This window comes from Pleurodeles waltl, chromosome 11 (genome assembly GCF_031143425.1).
Source record: "Pleurodeles waltl isolate 20211129_DDA chromosome 11, aPleWal1.hap1.20221129, whole genome shotgun sequence".
NCBI classification, from domain to species: domain Eukaryota; kingdom Metazoa; phylum Chordata; class Amphibia; order Caudata; family Salamandridae; genus Pleurodeles; species Pleurodeles waltl.
In genome coordinates, this window is record NC_090450.1 from 944,776,111 (window position 1) to 944,795,864 (window position 19,754).

Sequence of the window (19,754 nt, forward strand, 5' to 3'; positions counted from 1 at the left end):
GCAGAGCCATACCCGAATGCAAAAATCATAAAAACTGTCTCGTGCAGTCTCATCGAAATGAACCAGTCATAAAACTGGACTCGTGTATAGTCACGTTGAAGTGAACCAATCATAAAAACTGGTCCTGGGCAGTGACAATAAAATGAGCCAGTCATAAAAGTTAGCCCTCACAGTCACATGAAATTAACCAATCGTAAAATCTGGCCCTGTGCCGTTACGTTGACATGAACCAACCATAAAACCAGGTCCTACACAGTTCAAATGAAATGAACCCATCACAAAAGCTAGCCCTGTGCAGTCACACCGAGATGACCAAATCATAAATTTTGGTCCTACGCAATCACAGTAAAAATAACCCATCATAAAACCTGGTCGTACGAAGTTACATTGAGATGAAGCAATCATAAAACGTGGTCCTACGTGATGACACTGAAATGAACCAATCATAAACCCCTGTGCAGTTCTATTGAAATGAGTCCATCACAAAACATAGCCCTGCACAATCACTATGAGATAATACAATCATAAATCATTGTCCTACACAATCACAGTGAAAGATCCCATCATAAAACATGGCCTTGCTCAGTCACATTGAAATGAACCAATCATAATACTTGGCCTTGCGCAGTCACATTGAAATGAACCAATCATAAAACCTAGTCCTTGCAGTCACATAAAATGAACCAGTGATAAATCCTTCTCTTATCCAGTCGCATTGAAATGAACCAATCATAAAATCTCGCCCTGTACATTTACATTGGCATGACCCAAATCATAAAAGCTGTCCCTAAGAAATTCAATTGAAATGAAGTCATCATAAAACCTAGCTCCGTGCAGTCACACTGAAATGAAGCAATGATAAAACCTGGTCCTACACAGTCACATGAAAATGAACCAATGATAAAACCTGGCCCTACGCAGTGGTATTCAAATGAACCAATGATAAAACCTGGTCCTAGGCGGTCACACTGAAATGAACCAAACATAAAACATGGCTCTGCAAAGACACACTGAAATGTACCACTCATAAAACCTAGCCCTCACAGTCAACTGAAATGAACCAATCATAAATCTTGCCCGTGTGTAGTTACATCAAAATGAACCAATCAAACAAACTGGCCTTACTAAGTTACATTAAAATGAACCCATTATGAAACCAAGCTCTTTGCAACCACACTGAAATGAACCACTCATAAAACTAGGCCTTACACAGTTCAATTGAAATGAATCCATTACAAAACCTAGCCCTTTGCAACCACACTGAAATGAACCAATCATAAAAATATGGCCCTATGCGGTCATATTGAAAATAACCAATCATAAACCATGCCTCTGTGCAGTTACACTGAACTGACCTCATCATAAAACATATCCCCTCACAGTCACACTGAAATGAGCCACTCATGAAACATGACCCTCACAGTCAACTGAGTTGAATCAATCATATAACCTGGTCCTATGCAGTCACACTGAAACAAACCCATCTCAAAATTGCCTTGCACAGTCACGTTGAAATGAACCAATAGTAAACGCTGGCCCTCAAAGTCACATTCAAATGAACCAATCATAAAAACTGGCCCTTGCAGTCAGATTGAAATGAACCAATCATAAAACCTGGCCCGGTGCAGTTCAACCAATCATAAAATATGGCCAAGCAGAGGCGATCACATCAGTATGAGCCAGATTTAGGGTGGTAAAGTGAGATCTGCCATAATACCAGAACCTGCACACAGAAATCAGAATACCCTGCCACAGACCAGGGAGGGGCTGGTATAGTATTATCTGCATGGATACCTGGTAGAGTGGCCCTAACAAAGAAAAGTGGTCTACGACAGCCTCCACTCCAGTGGCCTCAAAAGGAATTGAAAGTAATGTCAGCTCTGCTGACAAAACTATGGTGAGGGGTGGATTTAAACTTATAATTGAAATGAGTAAACTGTTCCAGAGAAATCTGTCAATGAGGACGAAAGAAAGATTGAAAGTAATGTAGTAGGAGTGCCCTCAAGCATCACAATAGGATGCTAAGCATCATCATCGGGCTAACTCCTCGTCAGACCGGCACTGCAACATCTGACGGGCCACCACACAAGTGGTGGTGGCACTAGACCGAAAGTTGTATCGCAGATCCAATAGAGTCTGCAGTACGTGCTGACAAGGGAGGAAAGGAGAGTAAAGTGTATGTTAAAATTGGCTCTGAGCACCTAGTGCCTCAATTTAATTGCTCAAAGTAAGGGTCAGGCCAAGATTAAAAATAAATGCAAGAGTACTTGGGGGGAGTAATGTCCCCTGTACTACTAAAAAACAGAAAGGAGGAAATGTGTTCTATCCTAACACTAGAAGGTCGACATGTTTCGCGCCTATACAGTCAAAAGTCTTACTTTACTGACTGTGACGACTGGTCCACGGACTGTAAGTGACCTTCCAGCACTTACCGTTTTGTTGTGTGTTTTTTAAGGAGAAGTTACAATTTACGGTCCTGATGAAGCGCCATTGGATCAATTTGTGACCGTATAGGCGCAAAACATGTCGACCTTCTAGTGTTCGGATGGAACACATTTCCTCCTTTCCGTTTTTTAGTAGTACAGGGGACATTACTCCCCCCAAGTACTCTTGCATTTATTTTTTATCTTGGCCTGACCCTTACTTTGAGCAATTAAATTGAGGCACTAGGTGCTCAGAGCCAATTTTAACATACACTTTACTCTCCTTTCCTCCCTTGTCAGCACGCACTGCAGACTCTATTGGATCTGCGATACAACTTTCGGTCTAGTGCCACCACCACTTGTGTGGTGGCCCGTCAGATGTTGCAGTGCCGGTCTGACGAGGAGTTAGCCCGATGATGATGCTTAGCATCCTATTGTGATGCTTGAGGGCACTCCTACTACATTACTTTCAATCTTTCTTTCCTCCTCATTGACAGATTTCTCTGGAACAGTGTACTCATTTCAATTATAGGTTCATGTTCAGGGAGAACGTACACTGGACCATTAACCTCCCAGTCCCTCTCTTTTTGGTAGTATATTGAGCAGCAGGTTTGCTGCGGGATTGACCATCTTATTAGATAATTCAATTTTGATCATGGATAATTTCCAAGGTCTCAGCTTTGACGACGATGTTGTCTCAGCTATTTTACAGACACCGTCTATTCTTTCTAGTGATGGCTCAGCTCCATCAGGTAGCCTGAAAGAGGATTGGGACAAACTATCCTCTCTCAAACGTGAACTGATTAAAACCATTATGCATGGGACAATCATGACCGAATACCTGAGAGCCAACATTGCCCCGAACGGTTTACTGGTTTCCAATGTGCCTAGGATCTTCCTGCAGGATTTGGCCTTCAGGAAAGACTGGGCCCAGATTGCATGGAAATGCACTCGTGACTGGCTAGTGTTGATTATCAACACCTCGAAACGGCTAGCCGAGTCAATTACCATTCAGATCAACTGTGTGGAGAGTTCTATCAAAACTACAGTGACTTTAGCGGCATTTAAGAGTCGCCTTTCGGAAATCAACACGGAACTCAATGAAACCAAAGAGTTCCTTACACAACAGAAGATTTCCAAATTACAAAAAGACATTGGCAAGTTTGAACAAGAGAAAGTTTATCCGTACATTAAGGAGGACTTCGAGACTGATACTCAATCTCGGTCATCAGACGAGTCCTCAACACTCAACAAAAAAACACGGAATTACAGCAGTAGCTCCTCCTCTGATGGATGGAGTACTGATGAGAGCACACCCCAACCTTACTATAATTTTCCTCAGTACCCTCACAATCAACCACTCTTCTGGCAACCCCCTTATCCATTCTTCCAGCCTCGCCCTATGCCACCTTTTGGGCTTTTTTTAGGCTGCGGCCCGGGCAGAGGAAGAGGCAAAAGGAGAGGAAGAGGCAGGAGAGTACATTGGGGACGAGAAGAACCACAGATGATCACCAGGAGCCAGAACAAGATCGCTCCTCAAAGGACCTCGTGGTGAATTTGTCCCACAGACAATTGTCTGCGGACAAATCAAAAGTCCTGAACAGAGGTCTAGGCTTCGTCCCTACTCCTTCTGAAGACCCTTTTGGCCTTCATTGCGAGTTGTCCCAATTTTTCAGAAAAGTTTGTCTACACTTTTTCTTCAAAGACCGACCTGAGCCACCCGTCATCAACGATACAGGCTTTAAAAAAAACTCTACCTTCATGCCTCCAGCCCATTCTCTTCCCTGTGAAGTCTTAGCTTTTGAAAAAACTGTCCTGTCAGATCTTGAGCAGATTACTCCTAAACGACCTTTTATTAATTTACCGGCCCCCGAGCGGGAAGCACTCAAGACTCTGTCTAAGGCCCTGTCTATAACCGGCCGACAAAGGAGGAGCGATAGTCATTATGGATGCATCTGACTATAGGCAGGAATGTCTCCGCCTTTTGAGTGACACCACCTATTATGCACCCCTTACTCGAGAACCTACAAACTTGTAACAGTCACAGAATAAAAAGTATGGTCAACGAGGCGAAAGGAAATTCCTGGATTACTTTAAGGGAGGCAGAATTTTGGGAGAGTATCCATCCCCGTATTCCGTACTTTTACTGCCTCCCTAAAATCCATAAGGGTACTCTACCGCCCCCTGGCCGCCCTATTGTATCTGGCATTGGCTCGGTCTTGAAACCATTATCAACCTTTTGTGATTCATTTCTTCAACCATTAGTGAAGAGTTCTAGTACCTATCTTAAAGACACTAAGGATGTCCTGAACCTAATTGAGGTTATCAACTCTACAATCCAAGTTGAGGTTCTGATCACGTTAGATGTAGAATCTTTATACACAAATATTCCACAGCCTGCCACCTTACAGGTCGTTGAGTCCGCCCTTCTCCAGCACCCGTGGACTTCACTGACTCCTGTAATTTCGTGATGCATTGTGCTTCCCTGGCCATGACACAGAATTATTTCCAATTCGAAGACTCTTTGTACCATCAGATTCGAGGGACTTCGATGGGGATCACTTTTGCCCCTAGTCTGGCATGTTTGTACATGTACCAGTTTGAAAAAAATTTCATCTTACCAGCATCGAATCCTTTCTTTGACAATATTAAATTATGGCGCCGATATATAGATGATATTCTCATCATATGGCAAGGATCCCTACAGACCGTTGACCTGTTTACCAGTTGGATCAATACACTAGATCCCTTCTTGAGATTTACAGCGCACGTTTCCAGCACACAAGTACCCTTCTTGGACTTATTGATCCGAATTGTGAATGGGAAACTAGTTACTGATACCTATCATAAAATCACTGACCGGAACAGTTTGCTTTTATATGAGAGTCATCATCCGAAGGCCCTACGTGATAACCTTCCATTCGGCCAGTTTTTGAGACTGCGTCGTAACTGTTCCTCTGTCCAATCATTTGAAGCACAGGCACGTGATTTGAAAGAGAAACTCCAGCACCGACATTATCCTACTAAGATCATTAACCCGGCCTACAAGAGAGCCCGGCACAACCACAGAGAGGCTCTCTTAGCACCTACCATGCGGGAGGAACAAGTACGACTGACATGTGTTTCGACTTACACTCCCATGTCAAACACCGTGAAAAAACTAATTAACAAAAGGTGGAACATTCTACTGAGTGGAGGGACACAAATCACTAAACCTCTGTTTGCGTTTAAGAGATCTCCCAATATCAGGGATCTAGTTATTAACACACGACCACGCAGACAGGGTATCTCACAAGATCAGTCCACCCTATGGAATTTACCTCCGGTCTCCGGACACTATCCGTGTGGCTCCTGTAACATCTGCCTTTTGACTAAACGGGTGGACACTTTAGATCTGAAATATGTGTGAGTCTGGCGTTTGACTAAACACACTAATTGTAACACACTCAACTGTATCTATTTGATTACGTGCCCTTGTAACTTACAATATGTAGGTATGACAACCAGACCCGTTAAGCAAAGAATTAACGAACATCTCAGCAATATCAGATGTTCCCGGATCATGACTAAATTGAGCTCACATTTTCTGGAAGCCAAACATGGTCCCAATGATCTGTGGTGGACAGTCTTACAAGTACCTAGATACAATGACAATGACTCTAAATACCTGTTCAGAACTGAACAGCGCTGGATTTTTAGACTTAAAACATCTAGCGAGTGCCTGAATAATGACATCCCTTGGTGGACCCTATCTCCTTAGTTAGCTTGACTCGCTTTATCAGGATCAAGGTTGTCTTGACATTGCATTAACGTCTTTTTTACATCTGTTGTCTAGATTTGACACTACAGTCCATATAGAGCCTTTTCTACTGCTCTTTTACTGAATATTAGTAAAGGGTTTTTCAAAGTACTAGACCCTTTTCCCTTGTTCCGTTTTACGATGATTGACACAAGCACAAACATTGCTGGTTGTGCTGACTATTTATCTGTTTTGGATTAACTGTTTCCTGCTCTAAGATGGCTGCCGCTTTATGCAGGCAACACTCTCCCTCTCCGTTAGTCCGCTCTTTGTGTCTATTCCCTCCAGACACCAGTGTTTTGTGTGCTGGGTTAATTGCCCAGCGCCGCTCCTTTTAAAACCTCCCGGTTTCGCGTAGCCTTTGTTGTCAGGCACGCGACCTCGGGTAGGTGTACAGCGGACTCCCGGGAGATTAGAAGTAAGTCTGTCCTCTCAGTTTCCTTTCTCTTTTTTGTTTGCGGATAGGCATACAGCCAGGATCTCGTTTTGACGGACCTCTCTTAACTGTAGGCAGTCACCGAGCTATGAGCGAGTGCGCTACCGGTAATTACCGGTAATCGCGCTCATATTGAAACGTCAGTTAGCGACGTTGATTGACTTGAGTGTACTTTTCTGACATGCTGTTTGGCCCCGCATGCCTTGATAATTGGTTATTCTTACCCAGAAATGACTATTTGCGGCTACCTTTGTCCACATTTGCCACATTCTTTCTGACCCATGTATACTGGGGGTATTCCTTGTTCTGATCACTAGGGAACTTGGATAATACTCACTACCCTATATATGTACACTCTACTACATACATGGTGACATTTTGTATCTATTCAGTCAATGTGATGTTTTTTGGAAAACGATACCTAAATATTAAGCTTATACATACCAATTGTTGTTACATTTTTTGACTATATATTTGACTGCGATTCGTCCAAATGTAGTAAACTCTCCTTTGGTCTGAGGTTTACGCGTCCCTATGATGCCCTGTCTCCACATGGGATGGTAAGCCTTTCATGTCATGTCTAATGCACCTGATTATTTCTACGGGGTTTGATGCCGATCACGTTCACTATGATTTACTTCTTGTTTTGAGACACCAATGAATGTATTATTGTCGTTTTCTGTCTTTATTTTTGTTTCTGTCTTTTACGCAGGGCGACCTACAACTTTACTGACTGTGACGACTGGTCCACGGACTGTAAGTGACCTTCCAGCACTTACCGTTTTGTTGTGTGTTTTTTAAGGAGAAGTTACAATTTATGGTCCTGATGAAGCGCCATTGGATCAATTTTTGACCGTATAGGCGCAAAACATGTCGACCTTCTAGTGTTAGGATAGAACACATTTCCTCCTTTCTGTTTTTTTGTAGTACAGGGGACATTACTCCCCCCAAGTACTCTTGCATTTATTTTTAATCTTGGCCTGACCCTTACTTTGAGCAATTAAATTGAGGCACTAGGTGCTCAGAGCCAATTTTAACAAACACTTTACTCTCCTTTCCTCACTTGTCAGCACGTACTGCAGACTCTATTGGATCTGCGATACAACTTTCGGTCTAGTGCCACCACCACTTGTGTGGTGGCCCGTCAGATGTTGCAGTGCCGGTCTGACGAGGAGTTAGCCCGATGATGATGCTTAGCATCCTATTGTGATGCTTGAGGGCACTCCTACAACATTACTTTCAATCTTTCTTTTGTCCTCATTGACAGATTTCTTTGGAACAGTGTACTCATTTCAATTATAGGTTCATGTTCAGGGAGAACGTACACTGGACCATTAACCTCCCAGTCCCTCTCTTTTTGGTTGGATTTAAACTTATTCCGTGAGATGACCTTGACTACACATAAGAAGCCATACCCACAACAGCCGGGTCTCGAAGTAAGAACTGCGGAGTGACTTTAGAAATGCTGCACTCCAAACTGAAATCATGTGCAGTGACATCATCAAACTGCAGTCCTAAAACCCATTCTAGTACAATGACTTCAGAAATATCAGCTCTATAATCACGACTTCTGCAAAACCTCAGTCATATTTCACTGTATTAAACCTGGTTGGCCATTCTACTGTGGTGGTGTAGGAAAGTACCATCTTGCCTGGCATGTTACCCCCATATTTCACTGTATATATGTTGTTTTAGTCTATGTGTCACTGGGACCCTGCCAGGCAGGGCCCCAGTGCTCATAAGTATGTGCCCTGTATGTATTTCATGTGTGATGCCTAACTGTCTCACTGAGGCTCTGCTAACCAGAACCTCAGTGGTTATGCTCTCTCTGCTTTCCAAATTTGTCACTAACAGGCTAGTGACTAAATTTACCAATTCACATTGGCATACTGGTACACCCATATAATTCTCTAGTATATGGTACTGAGGTACCCAGGGTATTGGGGTTCCAGGAGATCCCTATGGGCTGCAGCATTTCTTTTGCCACCCATAGGGAGCTCTGACAATTCTTACACAGGCCTGCCACTGCAGCCTTCATGAAATAACGTCCACGTTATTTCACACCCATTTACCACTGCACTTAAGTAACTTATAAGTCACCTATATGTCTAACCTTCACCTGGTGAAGGTTGGGTGCAAAGTTACTTAGTGTGTGGGCACCCTGGCACTAGCCAAGGTGCCCCCACATCGTTCAGGGCAAATTCCCCAGACTTTGTGAGTGCGGGGACACCATTACACGGGTGCACTATACATAGGTCACTACCTATGTATAGCGTAACAATGGTAACTCCGAACATGGCCATGTAACATACCATACCATACCATACTGGTATTGGGTGACAATTCCATGATCCCCTGGGTCTCTAGCACAGTACCCGGGTACTGCCAAACTGCCTTTCTGGGGTCTCCACTGCAGCTGCTACTGCTGCCAACCCCTCAGACAGGTTTCTGCCCTCCTGGGGTCCAGGCAGCCCTGGCCCAGGAAGGCAGAACAAAGGGTTTCCTCTGAGAGAGGGTGTTACACCCTCTCCCTTTGGAAATAGGTGTGAAGGCTGGGGAGGAGTAGTCTCCCCCAGCCTCTGGAAATGCTTTGATGGGCACAGATGGTGCCCATCTCTGCATAAGCCAGTCTACCCGGTTCAGGGATCCCCCAGCCCTGCTCTGGCACGAAACTGGACAAAGGAAAGGGGAGTGACCACTCCCCTGACCTGCACCTCCCAGGGGAGATGCCCAGAGCTCCTCCAGTGTGTCCCAGACCTCTGCCATCTTGGAAACAGAGGTGTTGGGGGCACACTGGACTGCTCTGAGTGGCCAGTGCCAGCAGGTGACGTCAGAGGATACTTCTGATAGGCTCTTACCTCTCTTGGTAGCCAATCCTCCTTCCTTGGTAGCCAAACCTCCTTTTATGGCTATTTAGGGTCTCTGCTTTGGGGAATTCTTCAAATAACGAATGCAAGAGCTCACCAGAGTTCCTCTGCATTTCCCTCTTCACCTTCTACCAAAGGATCGACCGCTGACTGCTCAGGACGCCTGCAAAACCGCAACAAAGTAGCAAGACGACTACTAGCAACATTGTAGCGCCTCATCCTGCCGGCTTTTTCGACTGTTTCCAGGTGGTGCATGCTCTGAGGGTAGCCTACCTTCACCCTGCACCAGAAGCTCCGAAGAAATCTCCCGTGGGTCGACGGAATCTTCCCCCTGCTAACGCAGGCACCAAAAGACTGCATCACTGGTCCCCTGGGTCCCCTCTCATCCTGACGAGCGTGGTCCCTGGAACTCAGCAACTCTGTCCAAGTGACTCCCACAGTCCAAGTTTGGTGGAGGTAAGTCCTTGCCTCCCCACGCTAGACTACATTGCTGGATACCGCGTGATTTGCAGCTGCTCCGGCTCCTGTGCACTCTTCCAGGATTTCTTTCGTACACAGCCAAGCCTGGGTCCCCAGCACTCCTTCCTGCAGTGCACAACCTTTTGAGTTGTCCTCCGGCATCATGGGACTCCTTTTTGTGACTTCGCGTAGACTCCTGTTCACTTTCCTTCCAAGTGCCTGTTCAGGTACTTTTGCGGATGCTGCCTGCTTCTGTGAGGGCTCCCTGAGTTGCTGGGCGCCCCCTCTGTCTCCTCCTCCAAGTAGCGACATCCTGGTCCCTCCTGGGCCACAGCAGCACCCAAAAACCTCTACCACGACCCTTGCAGCTAGCAAGGCTTGTTTGCGGTCTTTCTGCGTGGGAACACCTTTGCCAGCTTCATCGCGACGTGGGACATCCATCCTCCAAAGGAGAAGTTCCTAGTCCTCTTCTTTCTTGCAGAACTCCAAGCTTCTTCCAACAGGTGGCAGCTTCCTTGCACCCTCAGCTGGCATTTCCTGGGCTCCTGCCCACTCTCGACACTGTCGCGACTATTGGAATTGGTCCCCTTGTCTTACAGGTACTCAGGTCCGGAAATCCACTGTTGTTGCATTGCTGGTGTTTGTTCTTCCTGCAGAATCCCCCAATCACGACTTCTGTGCTCTCTGGGGGTAGTAGGTGCACTTTACACCTACCTTTCAGGGTCTTGGGGTGGGCTATTTTTCTAACCCTCACTGTTTTCTTACAGTCCCAGCGACCCTCTACAAGCTCACATAGGTTTGGGGTCCATTCGTGGTTCGCATTCCACTTTTGGAGTATATGGTTTGTGTTGCCCCTATACCTATGTGCTCCTATTGCAATCTGTTGTAATTCTACACTGTTTGCATTACTTTTCTTGCTATTACGTACCTAATTTTGGTTTGTGTACATATATCTTGTGTATATAACTTATCCTCATACTGAGGGTACTCACTGAGATACTTTTGGCATATTGTCATAAAAATAAAGTACCTTTATTTTTAGTAACTCTGTGTATTGTGTTTTCTTATGATATTGTGCATATGACACCAGTGGTATAGTAGGAGCTTTACATGTCTCCTACTTCAGCCTAAGCTACTTTGCCATAGCTACCTTCTATCAGCCTAAGCTGCTAGAAACACCTCTTCTGCACTAATAAGGTACAACTGGACCTGGCACAAGGTGTAAGTACCTCTGGTACCCACTACAAGCCAGGCCAGCCTCCTACATTGGTTGTGCAGCTGTGGGATAACTACTTGTAACTACTTACCACTTGGTCATTGTGTACTTTTCATAAGAGAATAATATACAAAACAGTTCAGTATACGTACACCTAACCAAAAAGTTTTGCTTTTCTTCTCTTAAACTTTTTACAAAGTTCTGAAAAGTTTTCTAAAAACTTGTAAAAGTTTTCTAGAAAGTTAGAAAAAGTTTTTTTTCTCTGTTCTTTAAAACGTTCTGAAACTTTTTCTTCCTTCTCACTGTCTCTAAACCTTTTGCTATCATGTCTGTGGTAGATTCCACTCTTAAAATGGCGGATACAACTTATGACAATTTGAATTACAAGAGCCTAAGGATTCTCTGCTTAGATAGAGGTTTAGTGATAGGAAAGAACCCTACAAAAGAGTTTCTATTTAACATGCTTATTGTAAATGATGAGTCCCAAGCAGGCACATCAAATGAGAGGTTAATAGAAGGTTCCCATTCGGACTCAGGAGATCTCCATGAGGGAGGTGGGGAGGGTTCTGAACAGGATCTGCCCCCTAGCAGGACACCCAGTAATGTTGGTAGTAATGGAGGTTCCCATCACAGTAGGGAAGTTTGTATTCCTAGAGGGCAAGTTGTTAGGGTTCAGTCAGTTAGGGACAGACCCCCCTCTGTTGTTTCCAATATGTCTTCTGTGTCCAAGCATTCCCAACCCACCCACCCTGAGGATAACTTGTTGGAAAGGGAACTCAAAAAGTTGAGGGTTGAAGAGACCAGACTGAAGCTTAAACAGCAACAGCTGGCCTTAGATAGGGAATCCCTAGACCTGGAAAAGGAAAGACAGCGATTGGGGTTTGGACCCCATGGTGGCAGCAGCAGTCTTCCTGATAGTAATCCTGTTAGAGAGCATGATTCCAGGAATCTGCACAAGATAAGCCCCCCCCTTACAAGGAGGGGGATGACATCAACAAGTGGTTTGCTTCACTTGAGAGGGCCTGTAGGGTACAGGGGGTCCCTCAAAGGCAGTGGGCTGCTATATTGTGGCTATCTTTCACTGCAAAGGGTATGGATATGCTCCTTATTGTTAGAGAAAGTGATGCTAACAATTTTTCAGTTTTGAAGGATGCACTATTGGATGGATTTGGCTTAACCAATGAACAATACAGGATTAAGTTCAGAGACACCAGAAAAGAGTCCTCACAAGACTGGACAGACTTTGTAGACTGTTCAGTGAAGGCCTTGGAGGGGTGGTTACATGGCAGTAGAGTATCTGACTATGAAAGCCTGTATAATCTTATTCTGAGAGAGCATATTCTGAATAACTGTGTGTCTGACTTGTTACACCAATATCTAGTGGACTCAGATCTGACCTCTCCCCAAGAATTGGGAAAGAAGGCAGACAAATGGATCAGAACAAGAGTGAACAGAAAGGTTCATACAGGGGGTGACAAGGATGGCAAGAAGAAGGATGGTAAGTCTTCTGACAAGGGTGGGGACAAAAGTAAAACTGAGTCTTCATCAGGCCCACAAAAATCCTCTGGTGGGGGTGGTGGGTCCAAATCCTCTTCCAATAATCAACCTAAAAAGCCTTGGTGTTATTTGTGTAAAGTCAAAGACCATTGGACAACTGATGCCAGTTGTCCAAATAAAAACACCAAATCTTCCACTACCACAACCCCTACTGAAAATTCTAGTGCCCCTGGTAATAGCAGTGGTGGTGGGAGCAAACCTACAAATAGCCAATCCAAGGGAGTAGCTGGGCTCACTATTGATAATGTAGTTGGGGTTGGTCTTGTTAGGGAGACCACAGAGGCTGTGTTAGTCTCTGAAGGTGCCATTGATTTGGCCACTTTGGTTGTTTGTCCCCTTAATATGGATAAGTACAAGCAACTTCCCCTAATAAATGGTGTTGAGGGTCAGGCCTACAGGGACACAGGTGCCAGTGTTACAATGGTGATAGAGAAACTGGTCCACCCTGAACAACACCTACTTGGTCAGCAGTACCAAGTGACAGACGCTCATAACAACATTCTCAGCCACCCCATGGCTGTTGTGAATCTCAAATGGGGGGGTTACTGGCCCAAAGAAAGTTGTGGTTGCCTCAGATTTACCTGTACACTGTCTACTAGGAAATGATTTAGAGACATCAGCTTGGGCAGAAGTGGAGTTGGAGGCTCATGCAGCAATGCTGGGCATTCCTGGGCATATTTTTGCAAAAAGCCAAAAGGACAGGGTAACTTGGATCCTGGAACAATGGACCAAGTGCTCCCTAAAGCAAGGGGTAGCAAGGGTAAATCCCTACCCACTATCCCTCCCTCTACAGATGATTCTCGTTCTGTGGAAGAAGAATTTCCTCCCTGTGCAGAACCTTCACCAGATGAGCTGGCAGCAGACACTGCTGAGCTTTTGGGTGGAGGGGGGCCTGTCAGGGAAGAGCTGAGTGTGGCACAGCAAACCTGTCCCACATTAGAGGGTCTCAGACAGCAAGCTGTCAAACAGCAAAATGGGGATGTCAGTGACTCACATAGAGCTTACTGGGAGGACAACCTCTTGTACACCGAGGCAAGGGACCCAAAACCTGGAGTAGCCAGGAGATTGGTCATTCCCCTGCAGTACAGAGAGTTCCTCCTAACTCTTGCAGATGACATTCCATTGGCTGGGCATTTGGGCCAGATCAAAACATGGGAAAGGCTTGTCCCCCTGTTTCACTGGCCTAGGATGTCAGAGGACACTAAAGATTTTTGCAGGTCTTGTGTGACCTGCCAAGCCAGTGGCAAGACTGGTGGCACTCCAAAGGCTCCACTTATTCCACTGCCTGTGGTTGGGGTTCCCTTTGAAAGGGTAGGGGTTGACATAGTTGCCCCCCTTGACCCTCCTACTGCTTCAAGCAATAGGTTTATATTGGTGGTTGTGGACCATGCCACAAGATATCCTGAAGCAATTCCTCTAAGGACCACTACAGCTCCTGCAGTGGCAAAGGCCCTCCTGGGAATCTTTTCCAGGGTGGGTTTCCCTAGAGAGGTTGTATCAGACAGGGGTAGCAACTTCATGTCTGCATACTTGAAAGCAATGTGGAAGGAATGTGGTGTAACCTACAAATTCACCACTCCTTATCATCCACAGACTAATGGACTGGTAGAGAGGTTTAATAAAACTCTCAAAGGTGTGGTAATGGGACTCCCTGAAAAACTCAGGAGGAGATGGGATGTCCTATTACCTTGCCTCCTTTTTGCTTACAGGGAGGTACCCCAGAAAGGAGTGGGCTTCAGCCCCTTTGAACTCCTCTTTGGACACCCTGTAAGAGGTCCACTAACACTTGTGAAGGAGGGTTGGGAACAACCTTTAAAAGCTCCCAAACAGGACATAGTGGACTATGTACTTGGCCTAAGATCCAGAATGGCCGAGTACATGAAAAAGGCCAGTAAAAACCTTCAGGCCAGCCAAGAGCTCCAAAAGCAATGGCATGACCAGAAGGCTGTTCTGATCAAGTACCAACCAGGACAGAAGGTGTGGGTATTGGAGCCTGTGGCCCCAGGAGCACTCCAGGACAAATGGAGTGGACCCCATCTAATTGTTGAAAAGAAGGGTGAGGTTACCTATCTGGTAGACCTGGGCACTGCCAGGAAGATTCATGTCAACCGCCTGAAACCCTACTATAACAGGGCTGATCTCACCCTGCTCATGGCAACAGATGAGGGACAGGAAGAAGAGAGTGACCCTCTCCCTGATCTCTTTTCCACCACTGAATCTGATGCTTGAGTGGAGGGAGTAGTTTTGGCAGACTGTCTTACTGCAGAACAGAAAGACAACTGCATAAATCTCCTTGGACAGTTTTCTGACCTCTTCTCAATTGTGCCAGGAAAACCTTCCTGGTGTGAACACACAATTGATACTGGAGACAGCTTGCCTGTCAAAAGTAAAATCTATAGGCAGCCTGACCATGTCAGGGACTGCATAAAACAAGAGGTGCAGAAAATGCTTGATCTAGGAGTGGTTGAACCTTCTGAAAGCCCATGGGCGAGTCCTGTGGTGCTTGTACCAAAACCTCACTCAAAAGATGGAAAAAGGGAGATGAGGTTTTGTGTAGACTACAGAGGTCTCAATCAGGTAACAAAAACTGATGCTCACCCTATACCCAGGGCAGATGAGCTCATTGATACACTGGCATCTGCCAAGTATATAAGCACCTTTGATTTGACTGCAGGGTATTGGCAGATCAAATTGGCTGAGGATGCTAAACCTAAAACTGCATTTTCAACTATAGGAGGGCACTACCAATTTACAGTGATGCGCTTTGGTTTGAAAAATGCACCTGCCACTTTTCAGAGGTTGGTGAACACAGTCCCGCAAGGGTTGGAGGCTTTTAGTGCAGCATATCTAGATGTTATAGCTGTCTTTAGCTCCACCTGGGATGAGCCCCTGGTCCACCTTTGGAAAGTTTTGGAGGCCCTGCAAAAGGCAGGCCTCACTATCAAGACCCCAGTGCTCATAAGTATGTGCCCTGTATGTGTTCCCTGTGTGATGCCTAACTGTCTCACTGAGGCTCTGCTAACCAGAACCTCAGTGGTTATGCTCTCTCTGCTTTCCAAATTTGTCACGAACAGGCTAGTGACTAAATTTGCCAATTCACATTGGCATACTGGCACACCCATATAATTCTCTAGTATATGGTACTGAGGTACCCAGGGTATTGGGGTTCCAGGAGATCCCTATGGGCTGCAGCATTTCTTTTGCCACCCATAGGGAGCTCTGACAATTCTTACACAGGCCTGCCACTGCAGCCTTCATGAAATAGCATCCACGTTATTTCACACCCATTTACCACTGCACTTAAGTAACTTATAAGTCACCTATATGTCTAACCTTCACCTGGTGAAGGTTGGGTGCAAAGTTACTTAGTGTGTGGGCACCCTGGCACTAGCCAAGGTGCCCCCACATCGTTCAGGGCAAATTCCCCGGACTTTGTGAGTGTGGGGACACCATTACACGCCTGCACTATACATAGGTCACTACCTATGTATAGCATCACAATGGTAACTCCGAACATGGCCATGTAACATGTTTAAGATCATGGAATTGTCACCCCAATACCATTCTGGTATTGGGGGGACAATTCCATGATCCCCCGGGTCTTTAGCACAGTACCCGGGTACTGCCAAACTGCCTTTCCGGGGTCTCCACTGCAGCTGCTGCTGCCAACACCTCAGACAGGTTTCTGCCCTCCTGGGGTCCAGGCAGCCCTGGCCCAGGAAGGCAGAACAAAGGATTTCCTCTGAGAGAGGGTGTTACACCCTCTCCCTTTGGAAATAGGTGTGAAGGCTGGGGAGGAGTAGCCTCCCCCAGCCTCTGGAAATGCTTTGATGGGCACAGATGGTGCCCAACTCTGCATAAGCCAGTCTACACCGGTTCAGGGATCCCCCAGCCCTGCTCTAGTGCGAAACTGAACAAAGGAAAGGGGAGTGACCACTCCCCTGACCTGCACCTCCCAGGGGAGGTGCCCAGAGCTCCTCCAGTGTGTCCCAGACCTCTGCCATCTTGGAAACAGAGGTGTTGGGGGCATACTGGACTGCTCTGAGTGGCTGGTGCCAGCAGGTGACGTCAGAGGCTACTTCTGTTAGGCTCTTACCTCTCTTGGTAGCCAATCTTCCTTCCTTGGTAGCCAAACCTCCTTTTCTGGCTATTTAGGGTCACTGCTTTGGGGGATTCTTCAGATAACGAATGCAAGAGCTTACCAGAGTTCCTCTGCATCTCCCTCTTCACCTTCTACCAAAGGATCGACCGCTGACTGCTCAGGACACCTGCAAAACCGCAACAAAGTAGCAAGACGACTACTAGCAACATTGTAGCGCCTCATCCTGCCGGCTTTCTCAACTGTTTCCAGGTGGTGCATGCTCTGGGGGTAGCCTGCCTTCACCCTGCACCAGAAGCTCCGAAGAAATCTCCTGTGGGTCGATGGACTCTTCCCCCTGCTAACGCAGGCACCAAAAGACTGCATCACTGGTCCTCTGGGTCCCCTCTCATCCTGACGAGCGTGGTCCCTGGAACTCAGCAACTCTGTCCAAGGGACTCACACAGTCCAGTGACTCTTCAGTCCAAGTTTGGTGGAGGTACGTCCTTGCCTCCCCACGCTAGACTGCATTGCTGGGTACCGCGTGATTTGCAGCTGCTCCGGCTACTGTGCACTCTTCCAGGATTTCCTTTGTGCACAGCCAAGCCTGGGTCCCCGGCACTCCTTCCTGCAGTGCACACCCTTCTGAGTTGTCCTCCGGCGTCGTGGGACTCCCTTTTGTGACTTCACATGGACTCCGGTTCACTTTCCTTCCAAGTGCCTGTTCAGGTACTTTTGCGGATGCTGCCTGTTTCTGTGAGGGCTCCCTGAGTTGCTGGGCGCCCGCTCTGTCTCCTCCTCCAAGTGGCGACATCCTGGTCCCTCCTGAGCCACAGCAGCACCCAAAAACCTCTACCGCTACCCTCGCAGCTAGCACGGCTTGTTTGCGGTCTTTCTGCGTGGGAACACCTCTGCAAGCTTCATCGCGACGTGGGACATCCATCCTCTAAAGGAGAAGTTCCTAGTCCTCTTTTTTCTTGCAGAACTCCAAGCTTCTTCCAACAGGTGGCAGCTTCCTTGCACCCTCAGGTGGCATTTCCTGGGCTCCTGCCCACACTCGACACTGTCGCGACTATTGGACTTGGTCCCCTTGTCTTACAGGTACTCAGGTCCGTAAATCCACTGTTGTTGCATTGCTGGTGTTTGTTCTTCCTGCAGAATCCCCCTATCACGACTTCTGTGTTCTCTGGGGGTAGTAGGTGCACTTTACACCTACCTTTCAGGGTCTTGGGGTGGGCTATTTTTCAAACCCTCACTGTTTTCTTACAGTCCCAGCGACCCTCTACAAGCTCACATAGGTTTGGGGTCCATTCGTAGTTCGCATTCCACTTTTGGAGTATATGGTTTGTCTTGCCCCTATACCTATGTGCTCCTATTGCAATATATTGTAATTCTACACTGTTTGCATTACTTTTCTTGCTATTACTTACCTAATTTAGGTTTGTGTACATATGTCTTGTGTATATAACTTATCCTCATACTGAGGGTACTCACTGAGATACTTTTGGCATATTGTCATAAAAATAAAGTACCTTTATTTTTAGCAACTCTGTGTATTGTGTTTTCTTATGATATTGTGCATATGACACCAGTGGTATAGTAGGAGCTTTACATGTCTCCTACTTCAGCCTAAGCTGCTTTGCCATAGCGACCTTCTATCAGCCTAAGCTGCTAGAAACACCTCTTCTACACTAATAAGGGACAACTGGACCTGGCACAAGGTGTAAGTACCTCTGGTACCCACTACAAGCCAGGCCAGCCTCCTACAGGTGGCACCAGCGCACAGACACAAGAAGTCAGCGTACTGGTGTTGTGGATGTAACACACCAGATGTCTTGTGTCTCCAGTCTTGGGCTTGCCCTCCACACTGTATACTTCGGTGGGCAAAGCAGCCACCTCACCTTTTTCTGACGGTTGCACCAAGAAATTCATCACCCTGCAAGAGTATAAGGCTCAGTTGTAGCTTTATCAGCAACAACTACCAGTGGTAAACACGACCAATTTGTCATCTGCTAGCACCACCTGGTAAAGAGAGGGCAGCGGTTTCAAGCACCTGTCTTAGGTTGTACCATACTTTATTAACCTGTTTGGAATGGAGTAGAAGAGAATCAATAACATTAATTTTAGGTGGACAATCCCCCTCGACGTTCCAGAGGTGGGGATCGCCACGCCCTCTTCAATATTTAATAATACAAGCATGTTTGGAAAGCAGCTGTGTGGACAATTAGAAACTGAATTGATTTGGTGACATTCATCGTAAAAAATATTTAAAACAATTAATATCATATTAATATGGTTGGGGACTTCTAATCCCATACATGTTGTGTTTTTAATATGGAATGTAATTGGAAAATAAATAGTGAACAGGTGGTTTATTGTGGGTCTTTTGTGGTCTGGTTAGTGGAAGGGGCCAGTGCCAAGCAGTCCATCCTGCTCACAATGACCTCACCACTGTACCCGGCGTGGTGCACTGATCTCTGTTCTTGCAATGCAATGGCCTAGGACCTGCTGGCCGAAGTACTCTGCTTACCTCCCCACGTTGTGGTTTGCCAGAAGATAAAAAACCTCGGTGGTCTTTTGTCGGACTGTCCTGTTTTCATCAGACAGCAGCCCTTTCAGCGTTTCCAGGAAACCTAAAAATCAAACCAAATTCATGTTTAGTGTCATTGAAACCTTTTTTTTCATTTGAAGGTAAACAAGCTATAAGTCAATAGTCCCGGAAAACTGTGTCGCAGGAGCACACAGTTAATCAACGAATCATACACAGTGTCATAGGCAAATGTGATTGCAAATCCACATCATTTTCCGCTTAAACATGGTTGTGACACACTTGCCACGTACTCTACCATCTGCTGCATAAATCGTACATTCAATTTTTTTTTTATTCAAATGGATCAAGTGTTATTACATTTTTTCACA

General features: G+C 46.0%; 1 protein-coding gene across 1 annotated transcript in view; it reads right to left on the reverse strand.

Moving 5' to 3' along the window:
* RSPH14 (radial spoke head 14 homolog) overlaps positions 1–19,754 on the reverse strand; it is a 398,766-nt gene that overhangs the window by 363,311 nt on the left and 15,701 nt on the right. Inside the window, exon 2 of the mRNA XM_069215110.1 lies at positions 19,366–19,468. Within this exon, the coding sequence (XP_069071211.1) occupies positions 19,366–19,468 (103 nt within the window). The remainder of the gene's footprint in view (positions 1–19,365; positions 19,469–19,754) is intronic.